General features: G+C 43.5%; 1 protein-coding gene across 4 annotated transcripts in view; it reads left to right on the top strand.

The window, feature by feature from the left end:
- CDC14A (cell division cycle 14A) overlaps positions 1-27,499 on the top strand; it is a 188,035-nt gene that overhangs the window by 135,631 nt on the left and 24,905 nt on the right. For 3 of the 4 annotated variants that reach the window (XM_077452824.1, XM_077452821.1, XM_077452823.1), the window contains 4 exons: positions 10,723-10,882; positions 18,380-18,489; positions 21,215-21,262; positions 23,988-24,116. In XM_077452824.1, coding sequence (XP_077308950.1) covers positions 10,723-10,882; positions 18,380-18,489; positions 21,215-21,262; positions 23,988-24,116 — 447 coding nt within the window. The remainder of the gene's footprint in view (positions 1-10,722; positions 10,883-18,379; positions 18,490-21,214; positions 21,263-23,987; positions 24,117-27,499) is intronic. The other variant, XM_077452822.1, reaches the window with a different exon arrangement.

Below are 27,499 nucleotides of genomic sequence, written 5' to 3'. Positions count from 1 at the left end.
TCCTGGAGCGAACCGGACCGCCGTATCCAGCGGGAGGGGGTCCGATCGGACCCCCCACCCGCTGGAAGGCAGGCACGTACATCTACGTGCTTGTGCCTGCCTGTGCCATTGTGATGACGTACAATGGCAATACGGAAGTCCTTAAGTGGTTAACCTTATTCATTAATAAAAATATATAAATTATAAAGCCTTCCTCTTCTTGTCAAGTGAAGGATACACGATAGAATAAAATTACCTTTTTATATTCCGTCCTGGGAAAATTTACAGAAAATACTTCATTTACCAAAAGAAGCAAAGCGTATCTATGGTCAGAATGTAAAACCATATACCATATTTATCGGCGTATAACACGCACATTCATTTTAAGAGGGAAGTTTCAGGAATTTTTTTAAAATTTTAAATAAGGAACTTTGAAGCAAAATAAGGGTCAGTGCCCATCTGCATCAATCTAGCCTCATTAATGCAGCAGCCTCACCATTGCCATCAGTGCAGCCTTATCAATGCCCATCTGCAACCTAGAGGGGACAGGGAGGGGGGCGGGATGAACGTTGACAGATTACATACAGTAAGAATCTCCTATGATAGACAGAACAGTGGTCCAGTGGCAGCCCAGGAGAAGAGACTTCCTATTACCAAGGCCGCCAAGTAAAGAGGAGATACCCACTGTATGTAATCTGACAGCGCTCGTCCTGCCCCCCCTGATTGTCCCCTCCGAGGCAGCTAAAATGGAATTGTATTGTATTTCAATTATTTCTAGCCTTAAGGACCCATTCACACTTGTGTAACTTGTCCTGCAATTTGGAACCGCAAAGTTGCATGACAGATCTTACCCTGTGATTTCCAATGAGTACCGTTCATATCTGTGTGACTTCAAAGTAGTCCCTGTACTACTTTGGTCTGACTTTTATGCGACTTGAGGTCCATAGACCTCAAGATAACACAGGCATTGCTTCAAGTCACGTCAAAGTCACATGATTTTCAGGTTGTAAGTGTGAGAGGGGCCTAAAGCTTCTTTTATATTAAAATAACAAACATGTTACACTTACCTGCTCTGTGCAATGGTTTTGCACAGAAATTCCCTGATCCCCTTCTTCTGGGGTCCCCCGTTGGCGCTCCAGATGCCTCTTCTTTCGCAGCCTCCCTTTCTGCATCTATTGACACAGAGCGAGCGGCTTGGCCCGTCCCGCGCTCCCACACACACTAATTGACAGCAGCGAGAGGCAGAGGCTCCTGCTGCCACCAATCTGCCCAGGGAGATGGGAAACAGTGGCGAGAGGCACTGCTCTTGTGCACATCGCCGGATTGGATAGCTTAGGTAAGTATAGGGGGGCTTGGGGGGGGGGGATTCTGCAGCACAGAAGGTTTTTTTCGCCCTAATGCAAAGAATGCATTAAGGTGAAAGACCTTAAGGGTGCTTTCACACTGAGGTGTTAGCGGTAAAGTTATTTTTAGAGGCGCTTTACCGTTGTTTTAGCGGTGCTATTCGGCCGATAGCGGGGTGCTTTTAACCCCCACTAGTTGCCGAAAAAGGGTTAAAATCGGTGCAAAGCGCCACTGCAGCAGTGATTTTCCGGCGGTCCGGCGGCGCTTCCCATTGATTTCAATGAGCAGGGATGCTTTAGGTGTGGTGTATACACCGCTCCTACAGCGCTGCAGAGATGCTGCTTGCAGGACTTTTTTTACCGTCCTGTCAGCGCACCGCTCCAGTATGAAACCACTCAGGCTTTCACACTGGAGAGACAGGAGAGGCTCTTTACAAGCGCTAGGCAGGCACTATTTTTAGCGATGTAGCGCCTGTAAAGCACCTCAGTGTGAAAGCAGTCTTATGCCGCGTACACACGAGCGGACTTTTCAACATCCAAAGTCCGAAGGACTGAGTCCGTCAGACTATCCGATCGTGTGTGGGCTGCAACGGACTTTTGACTCGCCAAAGTCCGAAGGACTTTAGAATATGGAACATGCTTCAAATTTTCCCGAAGGAACTCCGCCGGACCCGGTCCCCTTCGAAAACTCCGCTCGTGTGTATGCTACTCCGACGGACTAAAACCGACGCTAGGGCAGCTATTGGCTACTGGCTATGAACTTCCTTATTCGAGTCGGGTCGTACGTCATCACGTTCGAATCCGTCGGAGTTTAGTGTGATTGTGTGTGGCCAAGTCCGTTCGGCCGAAAAGTCTGTCAGAACTCCGTCGGAATTCCAGCAGAACTCCGACGGAACTCCTTTGGAAGTCTGTCGGACATAAGTCCGCTCGTGTGTACGGGGCTTTAGGCTTTAGAACTACTTTTAACTTACTTTGTGAAGATCTGCACACATTTACGTCCTTGAATTCTGTGACATGGATGCTCTATACCCTGTGACTACTGCTGTGTCATAAAATTCACAAAGCCCGCCTTCTGAACTACAGAGGTGCTAAGAGGAGGAGCTTCAGGGGGCAGAGTCTGTACAGAAATTATTGCAGGTAGAAAGGTAACATGGGATATGTAGTTCCTAGAAATGTAAAGTAAACAGCAGAGGAGAAGCTGCAAAGCATGCAGGGAATCCAGTAAGTTGTGGAAAGTGATGACCAGGACACAGGCAGCACTCCTAACTTGAAAGGAATATTTTCACGTAAGCTTAAATTGGATTGTCAAAAATAACTATTATTTGTATTTCTATTACAATGCTGATGTTAATAAATTAAAATGTACACTGTGCCCATAGATTTCCTTTAACAAAGGGAATTTTCACACAGAAAAGTGAAGCTTTATTCACTTTCAATATCCATTTATGTACAGAAGGATTTAAAAAAAATTATTTTACTTGTTCATAATTGGATAATTGGACAAATAAAGTGTTTCCATCTATACATCCCACTACCATGACCTCATTGCAATCTTCAGTGCACCTTATAAAAACCTTATTTTCTCATGTTTGAATTTAGTACCAGAGCCGCAATAGCCATTTAGCAGGACCTACCAGGGCCTGCCTAGGCCACTGCAATTGGGATTTTTAGTTCCACGCACACCTACTAGGAGTAATTAATACAGGGGCCAATTAACCTACCAGCATGTCTTTGAAGTTTTTGACTTTAATAGGTGATAACACAAATGTCTGTGTTCCACCACCTCATAAAAACAGATTGAGGGGCATTTATCATAACTGGAGTCATAATCTGGTATAGCTGTGCATAGTAACCAATCTGCTTCTATTTTCAGCTTGTTCAGTTAAAAGAAAAGTATGGGACACTATTTTTTTTGGGACTCATACTTTCCTAGGTGGATGCTGCATCTGCTCCCTGTCAGCTTTAAGGCTAAGAACAGAGCGATCAAATACTGCTGATTTCTCGGTTCTCAGAGCTCCTGAGCAGAGAGCCAGTGACTGTCAGTCACCGACTCTCTGCCCCCTCCTTGCTCACTGGAGTGCTGAGCTGTGGAGGGGATGAGAGCGGCCAGCTCAGGCTCTCAGCAGCTCACTGAGAGGCTGAGCCTGGTACCAGTCCAGGCATGTAGACAAGGCAAAAGAAGAGGGTTCAATAATGAAAAGATTTTAAAACCATAATAAACCCAAAAGCAAACATGTTACCAATGTTACTGCAGCTTACCAATTCTTAGATGTAATGTCTGCATTCATTTTCTTTTTTAGGCCTCCTCTCTTATTTTCACCTGGTGATCTGGCCAATACGTCTGTTGTTTTTCAGAAGAACAAGCTCTCTTGAAGATGTAACAGTTAGGGGGTTGAGACAAACCATTTACCACAGACACAGGGGTGCTTACAATGATCAGCTTTTATTTATTTATGTAAAATCTTTATTCCAAAAGAAAAAAAACGATTGCTGCTTATAAACTGTTAGCTTGGCTTCAGCTTCAATTTGTTCAGTGTATCTTAATCTGCGAGTATATCTAACACCCCCCCCCCCCCCCCACCCAGATTAACAATGCTGCTGCCCAAAGGTGCCCCTGTGCTCCTTCATCTAGAGTGGAGGCACTCTAATACAGGAGGAGTGTTACTGGCCAGAACACCAGGTGAAACCAGAGGGAAAAACTCCTAAAAAAAAGAAACGAATGCAGACACCACATCTAATGATTGGCAAGCTGCAATAAATTAAATTTTTGATTTGGGGTTTAATACCACTTTAATGCCAACATTGTCTATATCACATCATTATTTAAATACATTTATGTCAATTAAGGTTAAATAGCAATGACTTGATAAACCCATTTATGTATAATTTTAAGTGCAAAGTTCCTTAACCCTTGTCGTCGGGTTTTCATAACTAAATCCAGTCAGTCAGACACCTATGCAATTTTTCATGTAAAAATTATCAAGTCTTTTATCCAGCCAGCAGAATACTCTAGAGTCCTTTTATTGTTTTCTCCACCTACCATATGTTAAAAATACTTTTAGAGATGAATTTCAGTCAAGGTGAGAGTCGCATGTAGGATGGGGCAGCTGCAGCATGGGAGGTTTTTCACCTTAATGCATAGAATGCATTAAGGTGAAAAACCCTGAGGTTTTACAACCCCTTTAAGAATTAATAAAATTGATATTAAGGTGTTACTAAACCCAGGACCCTGCATTCACTATATCTGCCACAGAACACAGAACATGGAAATGCAATTATTTTAGTAAATATAAACTGCTAAATACCATTTCTCATCAGCAGTATATAGCAGTCTTGTGACTTCTGTCAGTGTCGGGCTGAGCACTGGTTAAAGCTTGTAGGAGGAGTTTTCATTCTCCTCTGACTGTCCTATGAGGCTGCATTGCCCCGCACCCTCGGTCTGTACAGTGCTGATTGGCTCTGTGCTGATCACATACGCCCTCCCCAAAAAAAACAAAAAAAACTCTCTAGCAATACACACCAAACTGAGCGTGTGCAGAGTGCCTCCTAGGGCTCTGTGCTATCAGCAGATGGATTGAGGACAATCCTTAAGTTCCACAGTGAGTATAACAAGCATATTTTACTGCATATACTGTACAGACTGATTTTACTGTTAAGGGTAACACTTTAATAGAAGTGGGGAAAGTAGGTAGCCCTACTAGGAACCATTATCAGTTGTTATCAGCCATAGACCCCTTCCTCACAGGCCTGCTCAGCGGGAAACCTGTCCACTGATTCCCACTTAGCAGACGGATGGCAGGTCTGTATGCGCTCTGCTTATGCAGAGCAGACACAGCCCGCTCTCCTCTATAGGCAGTCTGATGTAAATGGACCACCTGTCTGTTAACACCTGACTGCCATCTGATCTGCTAGACCAGTGGTTCTCAAACCCTGGCCTCAAGTACCCCCAACAGGCCATGTTTGCAGGTTTTCCTTTCTTGCTAAGGTGCTTTTAATCAGAGTCAATGGCTTGGTATTTTGGACAGCTATTTTATCTAAGAAAAATTCCCAAAACATGGCCTGCTGGGGTTACTTGAGGACAGGGTTGAGAACCACTGCACTAGATGGAAGGGGAATAGATCCCCATCTGTCTGTTTTTAGCGGATCTGATTGGATGTCGGCAGGTGTTTACACCATATGTAGTAGTAGCACTTTTTGTCTTTCTTTATTTAGCTATTTAAAGAGATGGTTATCCTGGAAGCATCTTCCAGACAGTCAGTTCACATATGGAAGATGGTCCTATGAATACCTGGCTGATCTGGTTGGATTGGATGGGTTCTCTGAGGAAACTGCTGATTTGTCAAGTCAGCTATTTTGAATATATGGTGGTCATCATGGAAGCCTCTTCCATACCATGGGTTCACACATGGAATATGGTCCTCAGGATGACTGACTTGATCTTGTTTGAAAGGACTGTTTAGGCCCATGAACAGCTCTTTACTGAACTTAGCAGCTTTTCATAGTTGTCTGGCCGAGGCGTTTTTTGACAGCCACTTCATTCCCAGAAAATTTTGATAACAGTGCCGAACTAGATGTGTAGCGGGTGCCTTGTCAAGCTGGGCACCACCGGCATAAGACAGGCTGACCCAGGCTCTCCACAGATGCAAAATTGCAGAGTGCCCATTGCCATAGAAAATGCAGAGTGCCCATTGCCATAGAAAATGCAGAGTGCCCATTGCCATACCTGATGTTATCCCAGCGGCCTGCCTATTCCTCCTGTCCTCTGTCCATCCTCCTCCTCCTCCCCGGCCATTGTTCCTGGGAGCCGACTCCTTCCTTCGGCCACTCCTGTCAGAGTCACCGGCCCTGCGTTTCTCTGCCTCTATGGTGCCAGGCTCCCCGAGGGACAGCTGGCACTTCTCCCTCCTCAGGCCACTATGCACTAGGGGTGCAACGGATAAAAAAACTCACGGATTGGATCGTTCCTCGGATCAGGGTCACGGATTGGATCATTTTTTGGATTAGCAAATAATAATAGAATTTGCAAAAACCTGTGAAAATTCAACCACCATATAGTCCCCACTGTAATATCCACAATCTCCCCCACTGTAATATCCACGTCATCTCCCCCACTGTAATATTGGCTGAGCATGGCTAGGTACAGTTGGGTATCGCCAAGTATGGCTGGGTATTACTGGGTATTGCAGGGTATGGCAGAGTATTGGCTGGGTATGGCAGAGTATTGGCTGGGTATGGAAGAGTATTAGCTGGGTATGGCAGAGTATTGGCAGGGTATGGCAGAGTATTGGTAGGGTATTGGCAGAGTATGGAGGGATGGCTGTGCTTGCACTTGTCACAGAGCAGCACTGTGGGAACCACAGATGCAGCCCACAGCGCTGCTGCCATCCGATCTCTCCCCTCCACTGTACAGATCTTTACACAGAGGGGAGAGAGGAACCGGCATCATCATGACGCCGGTTTGTTTACAAGTGATCGCTCCGTCATTTGAAACGGCCAACGGGTGCACTAAGATGACCGCCACTCCGGAGCTAGGCCAAAGCCGCGGAGTTAACGTATATTCCCCCCATATTTCTAATGGAAAAAAGTGCGTCTTATAGTCCGAAAAATACGGTATTTCATTTCTGCCCACACTTGCCAGAACCTGGGTCTTGTTAATAGCCTGTTAAGCAGACACAGTGTCTGCCTTGCTATCTGGATGCTGTCAGCATACTGCAGTTACACTTTACTAAGCAGGAAATTTAAGTGCACCAACTAACGTGGCTAGCCGAAGACCCAAGGCCCCATCCTTCTTCCAAGGGACTGGAGTTACTGGTGCCGCATGAGCATGCACACACATACGCAGGGCTCTGTATTTGTAGTGTATATGTGGGAAAGTCTGATTTGGGAGTTAAACAGTGTTTGAAGTTGGGCCTGTGGTGTCAGGGGACAGAAGAGGGAGGACTGACATAAGAGAAGGTCATTTTCTGCTCTCCTCCTGCCTGGACTCATAGAGCCAAATTTAAGTAGTGGTAGCCAATCTGATATAAAGTGTCATATTGTGATTTTTTTGCCATTTAAGTGTGCCCCTGCCCTTGGGGTTCTCAGGTTTGGAATACCCTGAAAACAGTCTTAATACAGTATTGAGCAATATTGCTCTTGATCTCAGTTATTGCTCTCCAGTTGTACTTGAATATATACTGTTAGTGTCTGTTACCATTTTCTACAGAAATATTGCTGTAAAGACAGTTTCTGTGCTTTATCATAACATCGGTGGTTTCATTGGTCCTTGCACTTACACTATTGCCAGGTGTGCCAGAGGTGCTGTGGCCATTCTTGGGGTTGGGGTTGGTTATACTAAAGCGGCTCCTACGGGGGTGCCACAACAGATTCCCATTGTGCTATATTCATAAATCATTACTTTAACAATTTAAAAGAAGTAATTACACTGTGCTTAGAGAGAGATTGTATGTTTTTTTTTTCCATCTGTGTCCCATTGGGGAAATTTTTCTTTTAATTTCTGTCCCATAGCCAAAACAGGGAGTGAGAGAAAATCCCTGTAAATTAAGGGAATCTCTTGTGGCCCCCCCAGGTCACCAGAATTAGAAGATTTCCCTTCTCTTACTGTTCTAGGGACAACCCAAAATTTGGGATTTTCTTTTACATTCCCTTTCAATGATAATGGTAAACAGGACAAATAGAGAGGGTGAATTTCCCTAGTGGCACCACAGACAGCAGTGACAACTGACAGATGTTCTAATCCATCTCCACTCTATCCAAAACTAAAAAAAAAGGTTTTGCCTTTAGTTATAATTTTAAGCTGGCCTGCGTACAGAAAAGTGGATTTTAAAACTGTAAATCCCTGACTTGTTTTTGACCTTCACTTGAAGGAATGCAGATAGGTGTACAAATCCCCCCCGCGGTCTGATGCTGGAATGTAAGGAATATTGAGGTTACAGACATTTATGCAGAAAGTGGATTGTAAAACTGTAAATCTCTGATTTGTTTTTGCCCTCTATATGTAACACAGCTTCATATTTTCATAAAGTTTGATTATAGTTTCAGATTTCATCTGCAGTACTACCTACTGAGGATATCTGATGTAGTGGCATAATCATACAGATCAAATGTTTATCAATTGTATGGGATTTGTCAGATTTCTGTCCATATATTTTAGTTGCAATAACGGACCAGGAATTTTAATACCGTATTGTGCTGCTGAAAAAATCTTGTGTTGCAGGGTAATTATAAAATATTTTGGCTCTGTCTGACCTGCTGTGCTAGCAGGAGACCTGACATATCTAACATTTTTTTGCATTTAGTACTTCTACTAATTCTAATAACATGTATAAACTGTTATAAACCAGAACTGCTTAGAACAGTAATCAGCATTTTTCCTAGTAAGTGCTGCCACATTAGGCCTACTCTTTTTGTTATAGTACCTAGTGGTTACTGTTCTTCATTGGCTTTATTGCAATAAACTTATTTCTAGCTAATCTTGTCTTTAAATTAAGCTACCTGAACATTAGTAAATTGGCAATCAGACACTTTACCAAGCCTTAGGCAAGCTATAGATTATGTGATTTTCTTTCCTGCAACCACAGGCTCAATTCCCCTATCAGCACAGTCAGTGCTGATGGGGGAATCCCTGCCATGGAGCAATTGTGTTCTCCTGTCATGGGCAAGGTGGGATGGGGTGAAGCTTGCCAGGAGAACACAGTGAATTGGTGAACACAGTGATTGATACGCCTGCAGCTGCTGGCCAAAGTCGCATGTAAAAATCCAACATGCTGATTGTACCCAAGTCAATCAATGGATGGACTTGGGTACAATCAGCCTGCCCATAGATGGTACGAATCATCTATGGCAGGCTTTACTTTACTGAAATGGAATCACACAATTGCAGATTGGTTGGTCACCCCATTGTTGCTGACAAGGCAGTAGTAGGGAGTATTGAGTTATCCAGTGGCGGATAGTGTCTTTTTTGGGGGGGGGGGTGGCAAACAACCACCCCCCTGGTTGGTCGGTCAGCCGCCGTCAGTCAGCACCCCCTCTACCCCGGCACATACATCATCGCTGTTGTAACACACATCAGTGGGCTCAAAGCACACTCTCTGTGACCCAAGCCCACCTTATATTGAAGCCTATTAGAGCCTCTGGCTCTAATCGGTGCTTCAAAAAAACAGCCCCTACACATTGGAATCCATGCGCCGGTGTCCTGAAAGGGACCAGGTGCATGTATAGGGGAGGCGGTGATGGACGGGGGGGTTGGGGGGCGATGGCTGTGCACCCCTAATGGATGGGCCACCCCTGGAGTTATCTCTGTTTGTTTTCTGCTTTATCAGAGATCAGTAGAACACAATGGCCAAAAATTCCAAGCAGACCAGTCACCAGCAATGTTGCACAAAAACAAGTCTTTCGGCACTCACATGAACTGTCTTTGTCAAAAAATGGTTTGCTGTGAAGAAACACCCATTTTATAATGTTGATGTAATTACTCCAGAACCGTTGTGCAGCTGTTAACCACTTGGGAAGTAGTGGGTTAAGAAACAAACAAAACTGAAAAAAACTGTGCACCAAGGGAACCTTTATATATTAAAAGTGGACCTTAATATATTAAAAAAAGTCATTTATTAAGTCTTATGAAAAAACACTTTCACAAAGAGATCAAATCCATCCTGGGATCTAAAAAACAATTATCAATCTGAAGAAAGATATAAATATAAAATAATGTTCATGTTGTAATTATCCAACCTTGTGCGAATAAAACCTTCAGCAATACCACTAAACGAACAGGACACAAGGGGTTAATGCTCTCTTGCTTCCCAGTGTGCGGAGTGGGGTAATGGTACAAAATAAACAACAAGGTCTGACGCTCACAAAGAAGTCAATGATAGGAAGGTATCTATGTATAAAACTCACTGTCAGAGGGAGTGGAGGATTGCTTACAAATCGATCAGCCAGTGGGGACATTAAGATGTAAAATCATGACGTTCAAGCTGCTCACCACCTCCAAAAGATAATGCTATGCCCGCCGAGGGATCCAGATCCGGCCAGAGATCTCGACACTACACGAGCCAGCGTGAGGGGAGACCCGAACGATCCACGTGATGTCCGTAACCACCACGTGGCTGAGCTCAGACAGAGAACCTCATGGAGTGACTGGTTGCCATGCCGACTAGAACTTGCATGTTTCGCGCGCATGCGCTTTCTCAAAGTCCAATGTTGCCACCAGTTTGCTGTAGTCATCCAGTGCGATCATTCCTGCTGCATACACAGGAAGAAATGATCACAGAGTTGCAATATAAGTTTGCATTGGACAGCAGTCCTGGCCTTCCCCTTCCTTGATTGTGTTTCACTTTGTACAAAGCTATATATTAATAATCTAAATGAAAATCACCTTTTTTTTTGCTATTATTTCTAGAAAACAGGCCTGGCTGTGGCTGCAGGGAGATCTCCACAGAAGTAAACAGAAACAAAGCCATCTGGAAGAAGGGACGGTGAACCGGATCTTGTCTGAATTTGAGGATTTGTCTGTGGGAGCGAGGTTAAGTCGACATCACAGTTTGGACAGGTCAGGAGAGGTAAGTGTCACTACTTGTTGTCTGTTTTTCTGAAATTTAAAGGTGAACACCAGGCTGGTGTAAAGTATACCAACCTGACATACGAGGCTGTATATGCTTTTGAACAAAGAGTGTGTGATTTAGCAAGGGTTTGTGTGAAAATGAGAGCCATTAAAGCATCAGCCCATTGCTGACAAGCAGATGGTCCTCCTGATAGTGAATCCGTGTAAAACCTGTAGTAAAGGGCGAGGTTCTCATACTCCATTTCTTATGTTGTCATATTTTTTTTTTAATTTTATTTAGGATACGTTTATTAGTGTTTGTAGTAAACAGCAAAACATTACAAACTATGCATAACCAGTGATTACCAGATAAAACACAAAGTGCAGTTTTACAGATTTCATGTACATTTTATCTTTATCTTCTCGGGTATCATTTTGTTTGCATGTTGGAAAATAAAACACACATGGCAACATGTAGATATGGTTTTTATTAAAAAGAAGCTGCATCGGTTTATATTATATCTAATTTTATATCTAATTTAATTTAATTTAGACTGTATCGTATACAATTGTATGTTGTTTTTATTTTTATACATTTTGACAAGTTAAAACAATGGTTTGGGATTTACGATTTTGGTATGATATTTTATGGGTCATACTAAGCTTGTTGTGTCAGCAGTTGTTCATATTATTATACAGCCATTACAGGCTTTTGATTCACTAAGCAATATAATTGTGTCATTTACCATAGTTATCATTGTTTTCAGCTAAGTGACTGTTATTTTTAGCAGGCATTAGCTCTTTTTGCTAAAAATAATGCTCATTATGACAAATAATATGAATTAAAGCTAAGCTCCAGGAAGATTAAATATGCTCCCTTGAATTAGGGCTGCTCCTGCACTGTAATGTTAAATACTCATTTAGGTCTACGGTAACAATATTTAGCACATTAACTTGCCTGATCCTCCTCCTGTCCAGTAAGCTCCCTTTGTGCTGCAAGACAGGTCCCCACAGTCTCTTCTATGCCCGGGTGCAGGTTCTCTGATCAAATCCAAATGCAGAGCACATAGCCATGCATTGGATGTGAGGATGCTTTTACCATCCCCTAACACTAAATAAGCATTTAATCCTTTGCAGTGTTGGGGCAGCCCCACTGCAACTACTTGCAGTCTAGGGCAATTTTGATATTTCTCATGTAGATGTTAAATTCAGTATTTTTCTGCTAGAAAGTTACTTCAAACCCCCAAACATTTTATATTCTCTGGAGAATAAAATGGTGGCTGTTGTTATGTCACCCGATATTTGCACAGCCGTTTATCAAAGACAAATTTTCAGGAAAAAATACACTTAAATGAATTTAGTGCATACCAACAAAATATAATACCCAATTTTTTGTAAAAAATAAAAAATTATGTTGTGCTGAGTAAATAGATATCAACATGTCAAGATTGAAAACGGCGACAAACTGCGGTACCTAAAATTATCCATAGGTGGCACTTTTAAAGCCGGTTATCAGTTGAGGCCTCATGCACACTGGGCGTTTTTACAGCTGCCAGTAAACTCCCCAGCATGGTATATGTCCATGCACACATAAGCTGTGTCCACGTTTTTTGGCAGGGGCATTTTCTGGCTGTTAGAAACCCCCAGAACTAGTGGGTTTTCAGAGGAGTTTTTTAGCTGTATATAAGCTTAACCACTTCCCGCCCGGCCTATAGCAGAATGATGTCGGGACGGTGGTTCAGTTATCCTGACTGGGCGTCATATGTTGTCCTGCAGGATAACATCCACCGCGCACCTGTGAGGGCACGCATCATGGCGATCGGTGGTGCAGTTTGTCAGTCTGACACAAGAGCCTTCGATGGCCAATCACAGCTGATCACAATGTAAACAGGAAGAGGCGGCAATCAGCTCTTCCTCACTCCCGTCTGACAGCACAGCCCCCCCTCGGATCCTGCCCAGGATGGCCATCCACACTGGACCACTACGTATGACCCCCCCCCCCCCCCCCCAGACCACCAGGGAAATGCAAATCTGTGCCAAGGCAACTGCCAATCAATGCCCAGGCAGCTGGCAATCAGTGCCCAATCACAATGTCTACCACTGCCAGTGCCACCAAGGATGCCTATCAGTGCCGCATATCAGTGCCACATATCAATGCCCATCATTTTTTTTTAATTATTAATATCAGTTACTGTCAGTGTGTTTTAGGTAGGGTTAAAAAAAAAAGTAAAATGTGCACTATTGTTTCTGGGCTGTACTACGACAACTAACTTGCACATACAGTATGTAGTATCGTTGCGATTGTCAGGAGCAGGAGAATTTATTTTGGGTTGTAGGTTATGATAGTAGCAAGAAATTTACAGTTAAATTAAATTTTTTTTTTTGTTTTACTGTTTTGGGTCAGTTTTCCTGAGATAGGTAGTTTTGATGATATGTACGGTTTTACTAACATATGTCAAAGTTGCAAAATTGGGCTTAGACAGATCTATTTTACCCTTAGGCGCAAAGGGGTTAATTTCCCATTATCCATTCTTGCAAGATTACAATTTTGCTTTATCACAACTACAGAGTGTGTGGCTACAAATACTTGGGAATGTCTAGGCTCTTATAATACAGGCAGTCATTTGAAGAGTGATGCTTCCCAATGCTCAAACCTCTATGATTTCTGATACGTCAACACTTACTATAGATATGGGGAGAGCCACTGATCCAATTATTGCTCATCCTAAGTGCATGCTTCTAATTCCCCTTTCCCCTCTGGCATTCTCTTAGTGATCCCACAGATAGTTTTTTGTTTATAGACTGGGAACTTTAGTTTATCCCCTATGCCACTTTGCTTTGTTGAAGTTGAAGTTAAAAAAAATCCCTGCAGCTTTAGTCACATCATTTACCTGTAACGAAGTACAGTATGTCCCACATTGTGTAGGCAGCTCGATCCTGGAGAAATCTGTACCGCAAGGATGCCTGTCCTCTTCCTGTCTCTTGACTTAAGGCGCTGCAATGGTTACAGCTATGTTTCTTCAGATTGAGTAGCAATACAGATGATCACAGGGGGACATGCCTCCTCATTCCTCCTCCACTGAGAAAAGTTATTTCATTGATTACATTGCTCGTAATGTAATCTGTCAATGGGGGGAAGAGTCTAATCAGTCACAAGATTCTCCCCCCATTCACAAATCACGTTACAAGCAATGTAATTACTTAAACTTAAATTACTTTCAAACAACAGTTATATTCCCAGCATGTGCCGGGAATGTAGCTGTCACATTGGTTGTACTCTCAACCAAACTGTCAAACCATCCAATGGCAGTTGTCATAACTGATCACATGTGCAGCATTATGGCAGTTGAACATTAAACAGAGACCAAGATGGCAGCTTCCTTGGCTGAAATGGGAGGGTTTACTTCCACTTTAACCACTTGCCGCCCGCCCTATTACAAATTGACGGCGGCAAAGTGGTTTCATTATCCTAACCCGACGTCATATGACGTGATTAGGATAATAAGCCGCTGCGCGCCCCCGGGGGCGCGCATCGCGGCGATCGTTGTTGCGGGGTGTCAGTCTGACACCCGGCAACTACGATCTCGGTAAAGAGTCTCCGACGGAGACTCTTTACCATGTGATCAGCCGTGTCCAATCACGGCTGATCACAGTGTAAATGGGAAGAGCCGGTGATCGGCTTTCCCTCACTCGCGTCTGTCAGACGCGAGTAGAGGAGAGCCGATCGGCTGCTCCTCTGACAGGGGGGGGTCTGTGCTGATCGATTATCAGCACAGCCCCCCCGAGGATGCCCACACTGGACCACCAGGGACACCACTAGACCACCAGGGAAAAGGTAATAAAAATACATAATCCTCCCTAGACCACCAGGGTGCCAATCAGTGCCCATAATGGATGCCAATCAGTGGCCACAATGGGCATCACTGATTGGCATGCATTATTGTTTGGCACTGATTGGCATCCATTACTATAACACCGATGCCGCCTATGAGTGCCCACCTGTGCCGCCTATGAGTGCCCACCTGTGCCGCCTATGAGTGCCCACCTGTGCCGCCTGAGTGCCCACCTGTGCCGCCTGAGTGCCCACCTGTGCCGCCTATCCATGCCCACCTGTGCCGCCTATCTATGCCCACCTGTGCCGCCTATCTATGCCCACCTGTGCCGCCTATCTATGCCCACCTGTGCCGCCTATCCATGCCCATCCGTGCCGCCCATCCGTGCCAGCTATCAGTGCCAATTTGTGCCACCTATCAGTGTCCGTCCGTGTCGCCCATCCGTGTCGCCCATCCGTGTCGCCCATCAGTGCCGCCTATCAGTGCCGCCTATCAGTGCCACTTCATTGGTGCCACATTGGTGCCCATCAGTGCCACCTTATCAGTGCCCATCAGTGTAGCCCCATCAGTGCCCATCAGTGAAGGAGAAAACATACTTATTTACAAAGTTTTGAAACTGAAACAAAAAAAAACATTTTTTTTTTCAAAATTTTCGGTATTTTTTTATTTGTAGCGCAAAAAATAAAAACCGTAGAGGTGATCAAATACCACCAAAAGAAAGCTCTATTTGTGGGAAAAAAATGATAAAAATGTCATTTGGGTACAGTGTAGCATGACCGCGCAATTGTCATTCAAAGTGCGACAGCGCTGAAAGCTCAAAATTGGTCTGGGCAGGAAGGTGTTTAAGTGCCCTGTATTGAAGTGGTTAAAGAACGTTTCTGTTAGGAGGAGGGGAGCATGGGCCTGTTGGATCATCTGTACCCCTGTTCTGCCCAAAGACCCTGACATCAGAACTGTGAAATCTAATATAGTTATTGAATGTGGCACATTACTATTTCGTAAAAAACTAAATAAGATTTAAAATTGAGCTCTTGGCATTGGTTGGAGTATTATGTTTTTTGTAGGTCCCCAATAGCTAAAACACTATTCTCCTGCAACACATAGAGAACATCTTTTGATTTTGCCAGCAGACCCCTTGGTACAATTTTTCTTTCAGCAGGGTGACAAAACTCTTTCATTGCTAATGAATCGGCTGCAGTGTTGTCACTCTTTGCAGTCCCTGTAGCCAGAGTGGAGTGGAAAGCCCTACTACATGCTGCCTGTCATCTTCTGGACATATATAGCTTTACTTCTTATCTTTCTCATCATCTGATTTGCTGTAAACCGCCTACACTGCTCATGGAAGGCAAATGACTGAATCCCCCCCATCTAGCAGTGCCTTCTGTTAGATAGATAGGCTTGCTTAACAACCTTATTTCAAAAAAAGGGCCGTTTAGATGTACATTTGGTGTTATGTTGATTTACAATGATTAAATATCTCAGAACAGTGGACTCAGATTTTAGATTTATGAAAGCTGCTACGTGACTGCATTATTACAGTGTTTTGTAACTGCTGACAGGCTACACATTTGTATAAGTGTACTGCGGGGGCACAGAGCACTCTGTGTAAAAGCTCTGCATGTCTCTTACTAATCACACGTATTGCATCCTGACAAGCCTTCTCCTTCCTATGTAACATAATGGGGCCATTATCCTTATTAATGATTGACATTCTCAGAAAGGCACTGCCCAATCTTATGAGGGCTCTTTCTACATTTACATTTCTTTGGCCCTTTCGGGTTCTCTCTTTCAATTATAATTTCAGCACTTTTCTTTACTTTTCTTTACTTATTAAAGCTACCCCATCTCTTCTCTTGTAGTGGAGTGCCCATTTACTCACCATGCTCAGACGCAAGCGCATGCCCCTTTGACGTCATTTTATACAACTTCCTAGGTTCCCTGCTTCCCTCCCTCCCTGATGAGGCAGAGGTAGCTGAGTAGGTTATCTACAGCCAGGTGAGCGGTCCTCCATTGTGAGAACTGATGTGGGGCGGACAGGTCAGAGCCTATTAGCATGCAACTTCTCTGGAAGACCCAGAAACTCTGGGAACCCCTCCCCAATTGCCACCAGAGTTCTCCAGTTCCAGTGGGGTGGTCCTTTGTCCTTGGATGCATCCAGATGTTCTCCTGTATTACCAGCTACCCTGGTCTTCACAGAGAGGCATACTGTGCATGAGAATAATCATGACTAGCTGTTCATGTTCTGAACTCTTTTACTGTAATAGTGAATCTCAGCTTAAAGCAGAGTTCCAGTCATTCTTGTGCTTATTAAAAGTCAGCAGCTACAAAAACTGTAGCTGCTGACTTTTAATAAACACACACTCACCTGTCCCATGATCCAGAGGTGCACTTACACCAGCAGTTTTGACCCTGTATCCTTCCTCAGTGGCGCTGGCATGTTTACTATGGGCACCTGGCTGTGACATCTTGTGGCTTCACAGCTGGGTGCCCACTGCGCATGTGCAAGTGGCGCTGTGCTCTCTGACTGGTCCCGAAGTCTTCTAGGGCCTGTCATATGTCCCAGTAGACTTCGAGAGGGAGGGAGGAAGGAGAACTTTCGCTTCCGATCTTCTAAGGCGACCTGAACAAAAGTGTGAGCGGGTACCTGTCAAAATCCGGTGCCCGCTCCCCCCTCCTCCCCAAAAGCTCTGTTTCAGAAACAGGAGTTGAGTAGGAAGCCTTAAAGCGGAGTTCCACTTTTGGGTGGAACTCCACTTTAACTCCCTGTTGTTTTAGAGTCTTACAGAGACTATTATTTGCCGTTACATGTTATCCTAAATGAGCCATGTAGACTTTGCTGTGGAAAGTATATGTTTGTGTAGCTGTGATCTGTTTTGCACAATTCTGCAGTTGTATGCATATTCTATGCCATCCTGAACCTGTTTTGGATTAGTGATTCTAACTTTGCACCTTTTTTTCAGTGCTTGCCTAACCTGTGCCATTTACTAGAACTAAATGTTGCAATGTTGGTAAAGATTTTTGTTTTGGCTCATGTACGCTAGGAATCAATACACAAGTGTTGTCAGACACTAGATTTTGCAAAGTGTTTTGCTTTAATATACTACAATAGTAAGCATATAATAGGGCGTTGCCTAATATGCATGCATGCCAAACTGGATGTGATATTTTCTGTACCCCTATACTAAATAATATTTTGTGATTGCGTAGACATCTGCTAAATCTAAGAAGCCTTCTTGCCCTTATCTCTTTCATGATGCTAAGCAGTCACTCTGCAAAGTCTCACAAATACCTGTTGAGCCTGCAAGTAAAGTCTACCTAATGTAGCTTCCTGTCATGGTGGGGCAAAGATTCTACACTAGTCCTGATCTCAAACACTTTTTGTGCTGTTGGACTACAGTGAATGAAAAAAATGACGCAGGAGTGTGGCTATCAGCATGCTCACTGCTGATTCAGAAGCCTTGAGCTTGTCAATCAGCACCTGACCACACCTAGCCCTCTCCATTGCTTTTTGCCTCTTTTGCTGAAGCTGCAGTGAACTGCAGAGTCTGGTATGGGAAGTATGTGAGACACAAAGGAGGATAGGGCTCAGTTTTATGCTTACTTTATGAGGCTTGTGCATCTCATAGTAACTGGATTTGGTACTTATTAGTTGTACATTAAACAAACTGCATTTTCATCTGTAGAATAATTCTGAGGATGAGTCGGATGAAAGAAATGGCCTGACGCAGGGTGACAAACTACGTGCCTTAAAAAGCAGGAGGCAGCCACGGTCGGCTACCACTGGAGCACTACGGTAAGAAAGCAGTGTTATCTTCAGGGAAGAGATATGCCCCGTACACACGAGCGGACTTTTCAACATCCAAAGTCCGAAGGACCGAGTCCGTCAGACTATCCGATCGTGTGTGGGCTGCAACGGACTTTTGATTCGCCAAAGTCTGACGGACTTTAGAAATGAAGCATGCTTCAAATTTTCCCGAAGGAACTCCGCCGGACCCGGTCCCCTTCGAAAACTCCACTCGTGTGTATGCTACTCCGACGGACTAAAACCGACGCTAGGGCAGCTATTGGCTACTGGCTATGAACTTCCTTATTCGAGTCGGGTCGTACGTCATCACGTTCGAATCCGTCTGAGTTTAGTGTGATCGTGTGTGGCCAAGTCCGTTCGGCCGAAAAGTCTGTCAGAACTCCGTCGGAACTCCGGCGGAACTCCGGCGGAACTCCTTTGGAAGTCTGTCGGACATAAGTCCTCTCGTGTGTACGGGGCATTAGACGACCATATTGTCAGTAATACACTAACTCCACCTACTAATCTTTTGGTTTAGTAACTGAGCAGGCTTGGGTATTTCAGTGCAAGACAGGCACAGGGCTTCAACAATTCAAAGTCCAGTGATGCTGTGTTGCTCATGCAGTCCAGTGTTTTAATCCAGGGAAGTGAGTGAAATCCACCAATATGTGCAATGGCCGCTCACGGAGATTGCATGGAGATCAGTGGTTTACTCATTGCCTGATATTCTCCTTATTAAAGGGTTTGTAAAGACAATTATTTTTTTTTAAATAACAAACATGTTACACTTACCTCCTCTGTGCAGTTCGTTTTGCACAGAATGGCCCCAAACCTGGTCTTCTGGGGTCTCTTGGCGGCTGTCTCAGCTCCTCCCCACAAGAACTAACCACCTTCATGTGAGCTCTCTCGCATTGGGGGTTAGTTCTTACGGCCGGCGGCTATAGTCGCTCACTGTATCACTCGGCCCCGCCCCCCCCAGCGCACCGCATTATTGGATGTGATTGACAGCAGCACCAGCCAATGGCTGCGCTGTTTTCAATCTATCCACTCTAGCCAATCCATGGCCAGGCTGAACGGTGAAGAGGACATCGGGGGCAAGCGCATCAGCTGAACGGGCTCAGATAAGTAAAACAGGGGGGGGGGGGGGGGCGGTATTGTCGGATGTTTTTTCACCTTAATGTATGGGATGCATTAAGGTGAAAAAACGCCAACCTTTACAACCCCCTTGAGCACTTGTGCCTGTCTTGACATATTTTTTCCACTGAGCTTTTACTTACCTTGCATTTATTAATTTTAAAGTCACCTTTAAATATTTATTTGGCACTTCAATATATACTGTATACTCTTCACTGGATTACTTGATAATATTTTTGTGGTTACCACTTATGTAAATTATTTTAAACTTGTTATTTGTATATATTATATTATTCTGCCTGTGTATTCATATTATATATGTGAGCACTTGATTATATACTCTATATTGGTTTAGTGCCTTTCCATATATTGCGATTTATTACTGCATAAGTAAGTTGCCCCTACCATATTTCCTAAAGCTGGCCATGCACCTATAGATTATTTGCAGATAATCTATGGTTAGATGGAAAAAGTGCAACAGATTTCTCCATGTATGCTAAACTGTGTTGATGGAGGAAACTCCCACTGGGCCAAGCTTCAGTATCTTGTTAGTTGGCCCCGCTGGCTCTCAACTTAAAGCGGGATTCCACCCTAAAGTGGAACCCCCGCTGATCGGATCCCTCCCCCCCTCCGGTGTCCCTTTCAGGGGGGAGGGGGGTGGAGATACCAGGTATTTTCACCCACTTCCGGGCATAGACTCCCGTGGGAGTCTACGCCATTTCCTGCCCTGCCGCGCTGTCTGCTGGGACACACACGGGTCCCAGTGACAGCGCGGAGATTTCCTATTGTGCGGCGCGGCTCGCGCATGCGCAGTAGGGAACCGGGAAGTGAAGCCAATTTGCTTCACTTCCTGATTCCCTCACCTAGAATGGTGACTGCAGCAGCCGAGAGTCGAGCGATCGATGGGCCTCGGCTGCCGGCATCGCTGGAACCCGGGACAGGTGAGTGTCCATTTATTAAAAGTCAGCAGCTGTAGTATTTATAGCTGCTGGCTTTTAATATTTTTTTTTTTGGTGGAATCCCTCTTTAAACAGTGCCTGCACCGAATCAGAATGTTCAGGTATTGTGAGAGCCAGCGGGGCCGACTAGCAAGATATGGAAGCTAGGGCCAGTGGGAGATTCTTCCATCAACACAGTTCAGCGTAAATGGAGGAATCTGTTCCACTTTTTCCATCTGACCATAGAAAATCTGCAGATAATCTATAGGTGTATGGCCAGTCATACTCTGTTCCTATCTGGAGGTTCTGAGTATTCCTGTCTACCTTGGTGTTCCAGCACCACTTGCTGCTTTCACCACAATATAAAATAAATATCACATCAAACAGATTGTGGGAATGGTGATAGCAGGCGTGCACACTCAAGAACACGCATATTAAACTGATATATGGAACTGTCAGGTGGTTTAACTCTCTAGCATTTGGCAAAACTCAAATATCAGTTTTGCATGGATTGATCGTTTATACATATAAATAATGTCAAAACCTCCAGTCATTAAGCTGCCACTTTTGGTGTCAGAGCAGGAGTATGGCGATCTGATGTTCAGAACTATGTGGCCAGAAATGGGCTTTAGACCTCTAATGTTTCTGTTGTTTTTTTACAGGTTAGATGAAATGAAACCACATACAAGATCAACATCTCAACCTTTCAGGTATTTTCCTTTTTACATATCTGTCTCAACTCAGAGATGTCCACACCTAGAGAGTCACTGTATTTTTTCAAAATGATGTCCTAAAATTTCTCCATAGACAGCAATTTCTTATATCTTTCTATTAAGTGCAAAAAAATACCTTTTGATCATGTCAGAAAAAGAATGGACCTGTGTACATTTTCTGTAGTATCTCAAGGAGTTCTTTTAGTTGTATCCAAAGAAAACGGAATGCGTATGATGCGTGGAGATTAATGGATATGGAGGGAGTCAGTACAACTAGGCAAGGCCAACTCTTGCAATTTCAGCCAACAAAAAAGCAAGTGGTATGATTCAAAAAGAGGAAATTTAAGTGTTACTAAACCCAGTACCCTACATTCACTTTATCTGGTCTCCCACAGTACACAGACCTACAACTGAAAATACAATTATTTTAGTAAATATAAACTGCTAAATACCTTTTCTCATCAGGTCTATATAGCAGGCTTGTGACTTCTATCAGTGTCTGGTAGGGATGGGCTCTGGCGTGTTCAGATCGTGTTCCCAACTCACCTGAGCAATCCCGACAGGAAGCCGTCACTGCACCCTGCCAATCATAAGCAGCATGTGTATGTGCAGCTGCGGGCAGGGAAATGCCTCACTGCCTGTGATTGGTGGTGTGCAGTGAGGGCTTCCTGGCGGGATTGCTCAGGTGGGTTGTGACTACTATCTGAACACGCCTGAGCCCATCCCTAGTGTCTGGTTAAAGCTTGTGGGAGGAGTTTTCATTTTCAACTGACTGTCCTATGAGGATGCAGGACCCCTTTCCCTCTGTCTGGACAGTGCTGATTGTTCCTGTGCTAATCACATCCACCCTCCCAAGAAAAGAAAAAGAAATCTAGCAATACACACCAAACTGAGCATGTGCAGAGTGACTCCAAAGGCTTTGTCTTATCAGGGGAAGAAGGGGGGATCAGAGAAGACAGGGTCAAACAGGATCAAACAGTCCAATGATTAACCCCTTAGGTTCCACAGTGAGTATAACAAGCATGCTTTACTGCATATACAGACTAATTTTACTGTTGTGGGTTTAGTAATACTTTAAGAGCTGAGTAAATTTCTGGCAGATCAACTGGTATTTTTTGTACTTGCATAACCTTTAAAGGCATAAATTATGGAGAAGCGTGTATGTATTGCAGGGATGCACTTCATTTTTTTTACATTTTGTTCTGACATACACTTTAAAGTGAGTCTGTACTTTGCCCATGTGCGGCAAATCTACTGGAACAGCAACGCAACAAGCAACAGATAACACCGCTCCAGGTGATAATAATGTTCTCCTTAGCAGACAGGTGCAGGTCCAGTCCATGATCTGGGCAGGTACTTCAGGAAACAAAATAAATCAGGGATCTGCAATTAGCGGACCTCCAGCTGTTACAAAACTACAAGTCCCATCATGCCTCTGCCTCTGGGTGTCATGCCTGTGGCTGTCAGGGTCTTGCTATGCCTCATGGGATTTGTAGTTCTGCAACAGCTGGAGGTCCGCTAATTGCTTATCCCTGAAATAAATGAATGCACTCCAACAGATAAGGATAGAAGCTTTATTGTATAAAGTCCCAACATCAAGAAATGATCAAGACACTTTCAGAGGGAAGCATGGTTGACGCGTTTCACAAATTTCTTTGCTTAGTCATAGCCTACTGGATTAGTCATAATCTACTGGATCACTTTGATGCAGACTTCCACAGTTCCCCCCACTGATCCATCCACCCCCTGGGAGTAAAAGCAAAGCCCTGTCTGTGCTCATACAGGGCAGTAGATTCCATTGTGACAACTCTTAATTGGACCTGCAAAGGTCCTGGTGCTGAATGGAGCTGTGGGAAAGGAGGGAAAGTATTTTCTGCCTGGGATTAGGGAGGGGATTAAAGCAAACCTGTTGCTTTAATAAATAGGAAAAGCACAGGTTTGTTTAAAAGGTTATATTCAATTTTTAAAAAGTGCACTCGTTCCTTTGCCTCCTTGCTAAGCTAACCTGCCTTGCTATATTGTCAGCAGCCTCCGATGCTTGTGTACATTACAGCCAATCCTCAGTGCACTTGCTGTCCCTGTGCAGTAGACTTCTATAGGAGTCTGTTGGGCCGTCTCCTGAGGCAAGAGAGGCTGCAGCCTTTTATAGTCACTTTCTGACTATTTTCTCTCGCTGTAGTGTGAGTGATACATATTTTCTTTGGCCCTGGCTTTGGAGCCATAATAATAATGATAGTTATAATAATGATAATGGTAAACAATTATCCCTTTATACCTGGGCAATGTTATTTTGTAAAGCTGCTTGTACACTTCACCATGAGTTGATGTGACAGGGTGAGAACACAAGAGCACAATTGGAAGGTATAGACAGAGCATTGCCAGTCTATAACTAGAAATATCTGTAGAAGGACCTTCATGGCAGAATCACCAAGATTAAAAATGGCTTTTAATATTATATTAATATGCTAACGCTTATATGATATTTAACTGATCGGGTTTAGATTTATCTGATCAAGGGGAGGATACTTGCAGCTAAAAGTTGGGGCATATTAGTGAGACCCTAAAGTACAGTAATTTAGTTTGCCTGGAGTAATTGTTCAACATTTTATTAATAATACTTACATTAAGATAATCAGAGTCATGATATCTATTTTAAGAACTGTAGACTTTCTTTTGATCTTGAATGCTTGCTGATAGTTTGGCATGCTCTTGTGTCTCTTAGAGTAATCGCGTCTAACAGTGCACAGGGCTCCATGTCCCCACTGAAGTCCTCTAGAGTTTCTGCATCTTCATCTGCAGTTGCTAGGAGAGTTGGACAGAGTTCAGGATCTTCAAGCAGCAAAACAAAAAAGTGAGTGCCAAAATCCAGTGGATGTAATCTGAAAACTGAGCAATTTCCATTTCTGGACTATTAAAAGCACAAATTCACTAAGGCTCTTCACCAACAATAAATTTCAAAGTAATAATAAATGCCATGAAACTATTATTATTAGTATCATTTAGTATTACCAGTTGTACTGTATCTAAGACTTAGGACATAAGGCTGTTTTTTTATACAAGTGGAAATACATATTCATATATATATATATATAATATATATTCAAATATTAACCACTTCAGCCCCGGAAGAGATTACCCCCTTCCTAACCAGGCCATTTCTTGCAATGCAGCATTGCGTCGCTTTAACAGACAATTACACATTCCTGCAATGTCCTTTTTTTCCACAAATGGAGCTTTCTTTTAGTGGTATTTGATCACCTCTGCGGTTTTTATCTTTTGCGATATAAACAAAAGAATAGCGACGATTTTGAAAAAAACACAATATTTTTTACTTTTTGCTATAACAAATATTCCCCAAAAATATAGAAAAAAACTAATTTCTTCCTCAATTTAGGCCGCTATGTATTCAACTACATATTTTTTGTAAAAAAAATCACAATAAGCATATATTGATTGGTTTGCGCAAAAGTTATAATGTCTACAAAATAGGGGATAGATTTATATCATTTTTATTATAATTTTTTATTTATTTTTTACTAGTAATGGAGGCAATTTGCAAATTTTATTGGGACTGCGACATCGCGGCGAACAGATCGGACACTTTTGACATTATTTTGGGACCACTGACATTTATACAGCAATCAGAGCAAAAAATAGCTACTGATTATTGTATAAATTGCAGGGGAGGGGGCGATCAAGGGGTTAAATGTGTGTCCTAAGGAGTGTTTATAACTGTGGGGGGATGGGACTGCCTGGGGGAGGAGACTGACTGTTGTTCCTAAGCAGTAGGAACAACAGATCAGCCTCCTCACCCCTGGCAGAACGGAGATCTGTCTATTTACATTGACAGATCTTCAATGTGACGCTGTGGGTGCAAGCATGCCCCCTATACTCCTTAAAGTGCCCCCTCTACAGCTATGGCAATTTGCGCAGGAGTGCCGCCGTCAAACAATGGCAGATGGTCGGCAAGTGGTTAAAGGCATATTTTTTTTAAATAACAAAAATGTCATACCTGCTCTGTGCAGTGGTTTTGCACAGAGAGGCCCCGATCACCCCCTTCTCTGGTTCCCTGTCGGGACACCTGCCTCCTTCCTGCTGCCAAATGCCCTCATGGCAAGCAGCTTGCTATGGGGACACCCAAGCAGGCTTGCTTCCGAGCCGCTGCACTGCGATTCACACATGGAGCATAGTCCGGCCCTGCCCCCGCTTTCTGGCTCACTGGCTGTGATTGACAGTAGTGGGAGCCAATAAGAAGAAAGAAACGTTGGAGAGCCGCTGCTCTTGTGCACATTGCTTGATTGAGATGGGGCTTAGGTAAGTAATGGGGGGGCTGCTGCACACAGGATATTTTTTACCTTCGTGCATAGAATGCATGAATGTAAAAACCCTTGTGTCTTTACAGCTACTTTAAGGCCTGATTCACACAGATGCACAAAGCCATGCAGCATAAAGGAGGTGTGTATTTATATGGCCAGGAGAGGCCCAGGAGTGACGGGAACATTTTCCCTGTGTACAGGGACAAATGAGCGGCCCTGGGAACAGACAGTTTGAAGCCTGTTCCACTCATCCGTCCTTCTATGCATGCAAACTCTGAGATTTAGAGCTCCTCTCATGACTGGCTTCTGTCGAATGGGCATGCTGTAAAACCAGCATCCAGTCGGCATTGGATCAGCACTGGCAGACTCCGCCATATTGCCTTGCATGTCCTTTCCTCTCCTGCGTCTACTTCCATTTGTTTTCCTAAAGCCGGTCAGGAGGCTTTGTACTATTAGACATAACCCCCTTAAAAGAAATATCAGAATGCTGTGGTTACCATTTTCTGACTGCACATTTAATCGATCTGTCAGAACGTCTTGCTATTATCATGTACACAGATTGTGCTTCCCCATTGCAGTTAGCACTTGAAGCTTTTCACCTCACATTGAAGTGCTAAATTGCATTGTTGACTACAGCTTTCATTAATTTTGTTCACTTTGCAGTCACTGCTGTAAGCAATCATTTATCACAGTCACAGTGCATTTACTAACTGCCTGTATTCACTACAGCAAACTCAGTGCCTTAAACTATTATCATCAGTCATCATAGGCATAGTAAATTTCTTTGACAGTGTTCACTATAAGCTGTAACAATTTTTTTCTCATTCAACCGTGGCCCAGGCTTTTTTTCATCTTCATTGTCACACACAGGTGTTAGCACTGGGCAGGTCTGTTTTTTATTGTTTTAGTGGCAGTGTATCCTACGGGTGTATTTATAAAAAAAATTTTTTAGAGCTATTCACTCTAGAAAAATGCATGTGCATTCATTTTTGTGCAAATGTGGACAACACATAATGTTTTTAGGCTATTTTCTCTCCTAGTTGACTATTCAAAAGAATGAGGTAACTCGGGAAAAACAAGCATTATTGCCACTAGATGTAGGTGATGGTCATCATAAATACAGTTGTGCTCATAGGTTTACATACCCTGGCAGAATTTATGATTTCTTGGCGTTTTTCTGAGAATATGAATGATAACACGAAAACTTTTCTTTCACTCATGGTTAGTGTTTGGCTGAAGTCATTTATTATCAATCAATTGTGTTTATTCTTTTTAAATGATAATCACAACAGAAATTACCCAAATGACCCTGATCAAAAGTTTACATACTCCAGCTCTTACCGTGTATTGCCCCCTTTAGCATCAATGACAGTTTGAAGTCTTTTGTGATATTTGTGGATGAAGCTCTTTATCTTCTCAGATGGTAAAGCTGTCCATTCCTCTTGGCAAAAAGCCTCCAGTTTCTGTAAATTCTTGAGCTGTCTTGCATGAACTGCATGTTTGAGATCTCCCCAGAGTGGCTCAATGATATTGAGGTCAGGAGACTGAAATGGACACTCCAGAACCTTCACTTTTTTCTGCTGTAGCCAATGACAGGTTGACTTGGCGTTGTGTTTTCGATCATTGTCATGCTGGAATGTCCAAGTACGTCCCTTGTGCAACTTCCTGGCTGATGAATGCAAATGGTCCGCCAGTATTTTTTGATCACTGCATTCATCTTGCCATCAATTTTGACCAAACACATCCCCAAAACATCAGTGATCCACCTCCATGTTTCACAGTAGGAATGGTTTGTTGACTCCTCTCCAAAATGTTGTGTTTATAGTTGTGGCCAAAACGCTAAATTTTGGTCTCATTACTCAAAATTACTTTGTGCCAGAAGGTTTGATGCTTGTCTCTGTGCTGTTTGGCGTATTGT

The sequence above is a fragment of the Lithobates pipiens genome, unplaced genomic scaffold (genome assembly GCF_037356315.1).
Source record: "Lithobates pipiens isolate NorthernLeopardFrog02 unplaced genomic scaffold, aLitPip1_a1.2 Scaffold_23, whole genome shotgun sequence".
NCBI lineage: Eukaryota > Metazoa > Chordata > Amphibia > Anura > Ranidae > Lithobates > Lithobates pipiens.
The sequence above is the reverse complement of the archived record's forward strand: the minus strand, read 5'-3'. Positions and strand labels throughout refer to the sequence as shown.